This window comes from Kryptolebias marmoratus, linkage group LG21 (genome assembly GCF_001649575.2).
Source record: "Kryptolebias marmoratus isolate JLee-2015 linkage group LG21, ASM164957v2, whole genome shotgun sequence".
Taxonomy (NCBI): domain Eukaryota; kingdom Metazoa; phylum Chordata; class Actinopteri; order Cyprinodontiformes; family Rivulidae; genus Kryptolebias; species Kryptolebias marmoratus.
Window position 1 is genome coordinate 5,337,908 of NC_051450.1, and position 5,344 is coordinate 5,343,251.

General features: G+C 41.3%; 1 protein-coding gene across 3 annotated transcripts in view; it reads left to right on the top strand.

Annotated features, from left to right (window-relative positions):
* Nucleotides 1-5,344, top strand: part of vopp1 (VOPP1 WW domain binding protein) — a 76,080-nt gene that overhangs the window by 69,624 nt on the left and 1,112 nt on the right. For 2 of the 3 annotated variants that reach the window (XM_037973082.1, XM_017436910.3), the window contains one exon: nucleotides 1,074-1,958. In XM_037973082.1, coding sequence (XP_037829010.1) covers nucleotides 1,074-1,273 — 200 coding nt within the window. In that variant the 3' untranslated portion in view covers nucleotides 1,274-1,958. Of the gene's footprint in view, nucleotides 1-1,073; nucleotides 1,959-5,344 lie in introns of those variants that run through there. The other variant, XM_017436909.3, reaches the window with a different exon arrangement.

Consider the following 5,344-nt stretch of genomic DNA (forward strand, 5'->3'; position numbering starts at 1 on the left):
AACGACTTTTGACTGACTGTAACTCTGAAACGGTGCAAAGTAGGTAGGTCAAACATTACAACGAGACTCCCCATGGGTCAAGTATCAGCCTTTTTAACTTCAAGTTCACAAGGTCAAAGGTCAAGGTCACGAGAGCCCATGTGCTCTAACTTTTCAACTGTTTGACGTAGGAAGGTCAAAGTTCACAGCATGGCACAGGACTGGTACTGATCCTGACTGAAGGCCTTTTGGGACTTTTGCTGAAAACGCCACCTAGTGGACGGTGCAGGAAAGGCGCGAAAGCGTAGACGGCGGTCGCCAGAGCTCCCGCGGTCGCAAGGCCGGAGCGGCGCTGAGCTGCGAGGGCCGCCAATGCTGCTTGCAGCTTTAATTATTATTTTTGTTTGTAGTTTTCAAACGAGGGCCTGTATTTGTTTGTCTGGTAAAAGTTCAGCTGTTGCACTTGCTTTAGTGACATCCCTCTTAGTAAAAACGGCGTCTCACATTTAAATATGAGCTAGACAAAAACTCACCCCCCACCCCCCCTCACTTTGCGCCATGCTGTCCAGTCAGGGTTGCTTCTTTCACTTTCTAGGGGTTGGCAACCCCACTTTTGCTGCATTCAGCTTTTAGTTAGCATTTTGCTACTTTTAGCCACAGCCTTGTGCCCTATTCTTTTAGCTTTTAAAAGGTATCAAAACATGGGAACCATTTTGCTTTTTTAACAACTCAGTTTAAGTTTTGGCTGTGAGTTTCAGCGCTCACACTGTATTTTTCACAGAAGATGCTTTTTCTCTTTGTATTACCATGTTCAAAATGTTTGGACTTCGCCTGTCCTTCCTGAGGACAGCAGAGTGTGTGGGCGTTTTTAAAAGAAAACTGAAGACTTACTTGTTCACTCTGGCTTTTACAAATTTATTTATTTCTAAATCTTAGCAAGCCTACTTTAGTTTTACTGCACCACTAGTTTGACTCTTAATTGAATCATTTTAATTACTTAACATCTCTCAGAGCTATGGTGGAAACCTTTGTGCGTGAATAAAATTTAAAATGAGCAGAATGTCCAAGGGGTCTTCTTTCTGTTGTGTTTGCAGTTTTTCAGCAGCCAGGGAGTCTGCAGGGCTCATACGGGATGACGGGAGGCGACCTCGGGGTTATGGTGGCACACCCCGCGTACCCTGCACAGCCTGGCTCAGCCCACGTCATGATGGGCTCCTATCCACCACCTCCGTCCTACTGCAACCACCCGCCGCCGCCATACGAGCAGATATTTCAGAACAACGAAAAGAAGTAACATCCTGAAGGAACTGAGGAGGAGGAACATGGAAAACGTACTGATGAAGATGAAAACATCTGTTTGTTATTAATGAGAAGCATTTGTGGATGTAGAAGTGATGCTTTACTGTAAAAGAAAAGTGACTTTTACACACACACACACAGAGGGTCTGACATGGGTGGTTAATGAGCGTGTGTGCAGCTGCCAGATGTCTGCAGGTCAACCTGAGCAGGCTGGAACAGCTGCTAATTAGAACTAATGGCCATTTTACACTGGCGCCTCTACAGTGCAGCTCAACTTAGCTCAACTCTGTTTGGATGGTTTTCCAATACACTTAAGTAACAGCTCTAGTGAGTGGGTTTACTGTAAATTTGGCCGGTCCCAGAGTCCAAAAATTGACACCACGCTCCTTACCAGCTGGTGGCAGTAATGCACCATTAAGCTGCTTGCCAGCGACCATTAAACAGATAGTAGAAAAGAAGACGCGACACAAGAATGGATGACATGGTAGCAATGTTGAAAATTCAGCTAACTCTGTGACTCAAAAAAGAAGAGACCTGGAAAAGGCTGCGGGCAGTGAGGTGAAACACACTGGAGAAGTACAGGCAGGGGTGGAAATTAGCACCCGCCACTGGCCAAATGCGGGTAAATATTTGAAGTGGCGGGTGAATTTGATCAACACACACGCCACTGTGGCGGGTTGGCAATTTGTCCTCTTGACATATAGGGGGCAGCAATGTGCTTGAGTTGCTGCTAAATGCAAGAAGGAGAAAAGTTAAACAGACACTCTTTACCAGTTGGTGGCGGTATTGATTCCTTCAGTTTTTTACCAACCCCCAATAAAAATCAAGAAGAAGAAGAAGAAACTGTTTGAGAAGTAGCATTAGCAATGTGGCGGAACATTTAGGGAGTTAAGCGGGTGGCAGACAACAAAAATGTTTTTCAAGAGTAGTCGAGGGAAGAACCGAAAGTTAAACGTTTTTTTTTTTTTTAACTAAATCAATGACGTCATGATGTCGGTCAGTGTGCGTTCGCGCCTACGGCCGGTGTTCTGACGATCTGTGCTTCCTCGTCAGATTTTCCTACCATAGCACGGCTAAACAGCTATGTCTAACGGTCAGTGCTACCCATCAAAAACTGCTAACGTCATGTTTACAAACCGAAAACTATAGCGGTTCGTGTTAATGTTAAATACCATCGGATACTGAAGTGGAAGCTTAGGGGTTATGCTCAGCATAGCATTGGAACAATTTATATCCACGACGAAAACCTTTCTAAAACCACAAAAATCACTTCCTTCATCAGAATATCCTACCTGTTAAATGTAAGCAGATAGCACAAATAGACCTATCCATTAAAAGCAGCAAGTGTCTGAAAAACATCACAACTTACATACAAAAACTTACAAAAGCACAAAAAAATACTTCAAAAACACTCCACAGAAATAAATTTCACTCGTCTGAATTTTTTATGTACAGATATGCATCTTTTAATGGCTTAAAATAAAAAATAAAATAAGAAAAATCTAGTTATTTCCATGCAGTGTCCAGAAAGAGGTGTTGTTCAGCTTGTAGGACACCACAACTGCTTCCACCCACCTCCATCATCATCATCATCATATGAAATAACTTTTTGTCACAACAAAAAATAGTGGCTGGTCAAATATTTGAGTGGCTGGTAAAAAAATGTTGTCCACCAGCCACTATGGCTGGTGGACAACATTTTTAATTTCCACCCCTGAGTACACGAGAGTGACTCTCATTCCCACTGACTCCGCCCTCTAACCAATCAGTGAGCAACAGTCTTCTGACGTCGCGTTTTCAGGCCAGCACGGTACACTTGCAACCACAGTGAAGTACATTCTAAAAAAGGGGCTGGTTCCCCGAATCCTGCTAGTGGAAAAGCCTTGAACCATAGAGAGCCAAGTCGAACAGCACTGTAGATGCGCCAGTGGAAAAGGGCCATAAGAGTCATTCTGATGGACCTGTGTCTCTGATGATGGTCATTAAAGCATCCACTGGCTCACAGTGGATCTACAGCATTTATATTTAACATGTGATTGATCACTGATTGATGATTATTGCACAGCACTGACTGTTGTCCCATGCTTATTCTTTTTGGGAGGTGGGTTATTTTGGCAGCTTGTCTGTAAAATGACTTCAAATGACAAGTTAAAGATATCTCTAAAGAGATAGTAGGACATTTTGAATTCAAGTTCTGTGGAAAAGTTCTGGACAGTTCATATCTTACCTGCTGTAGATAGGTCTTTGAACTTTCACAGTTTAGAGAAATAAAGTTTAATTCTGACACCAAAGTGTTGCCTTAAAACAGCTCTAATCTCAAATATATCAGAGCAAATCAGCCAAACACTATTTTAAATTTTTTTTAAAAAAGCAAGCCATTTTAATGAAATTTGTTTGCAACTTAAAACCTAAAAATTGTTCTGTTTGCCCTCAGTTTCCTTGTCAACCTAAGCTGCTCTAATGTTTGACAGCAAAGCTAAAAAAAAACCTGTAGTTTCATCAGAAATTTAAAATGTAACTTGACTACCTTCATGCTTTACCACGAACCCTCTTTTCTTTACACAGAAGAGGGAAAACGGACTTAGTTCACCCTTTTACAGCGCATTTTCCTCCGTCAAAGTCTAAGTGCTCTGATTCTCACAAAAAAGCTTGATCCCAATACACGCACTTCCACCCTTGTTCCACTCTTGTGTCCTTCAAAAGCGCATTCATGCTGAAGGGTTTGAGTGTGTAGTGTGTCCCAATTCTCCGGAGTGGTCTTTAGCCCTCACCCTTTGCGTCCTACATCCGCACTTTGCCTAAGCACGCATTCAAGCGGACTTTGGCGAAGTATTCACCCACAATTCATCGCTGCATGTGGCGTTTTGAATTGAAAGAAATATGGCAGTGGTGACAGAGCAAGCTGCATCTGTCATGAAAAAAGCAGTTTTATAAATGTAAAGCATTAAAGAAATTCTTGTTTCACTCTACTGTACATGTGTGAATACTATAAAACTTTGCTCCGTATTCAACAAGTCATAACAAAACACATTTGAATAGCCAAATATCTCCTGCAATGACTTTGGAAAGTTAAAATACCGATACTATACTTTTAAAACAATACTGGCACCTTCTTAAAATGCCAAAACAGTAACCGGTCCCGTCATGTTGGATGTCACAGTTACGAAGCAGAGGCACAAGTTGAAGACGTAACCTGTACTGTTATTTTGAGATGGCATTTTTTGTGAAAATACAATGTGAGCACTGAATGCCTGCTGATATGTTGAAGATTAGAGCTGTTTTAATATGGCTAAATTCATTTTAAAATGGACACCGCTCAGATGAGCTAATAATTCAAATTGGGCTACTTCCAAAGTGGGCTTTGTTGTTTTAACACAACTCCAGTCTTTAAAATTACATAGGTGTTTATGCAGATACTGTCACATTTTACAGATGTACCAGCAGAAATATTCTGATACACCAACAGGAAGTGACTCCAGGCTGTGTGGGAAGTGTTAACACCCACTGCTGCTGTTTGCACTTTGGACAAATTACACCATGTAAACATAAAAACTCTGTCATGAAATTAATAGTGTCATAAAGCAGAGGTCATTCACAAAAACTATCTACAACAGGTAAGACATTAGTGTTCAGAATGGTTCCACAGAACCTCAAATCAAAAATGTCCAAACTATCCCTTTAAGACTGAACTGCACTGTCTTTTGAAAGTTTGGACCTTTCTTATGCTGCCTTTTCTTCTCATCCATGGCTCTGCTCCTCTTCCCTTAGCAGTGTTAAATTGGTCAATTACAAAAAAAAAAAAAAAACATGGTACTGAATCAGAACTCAGTCATATGTAACCTTAAAGGTTTTTTTTTTAATCAACAGGGTAGAGTTTCGAGTCAGAAACTAAAGTATCTGTAGGCCATCTCTAAAATCACTGTACAGCACAACATTTACTGTAAATAACAAACTTTCTGTAACCTGTTACTTACTGGACCGGACAGGCCAGACTGATGTTGAGTAAAACCTTGAGTAAAACCTTTTCACGCTAGTCATTATGGCACCTGTTTCTTTTTGTCCTAAG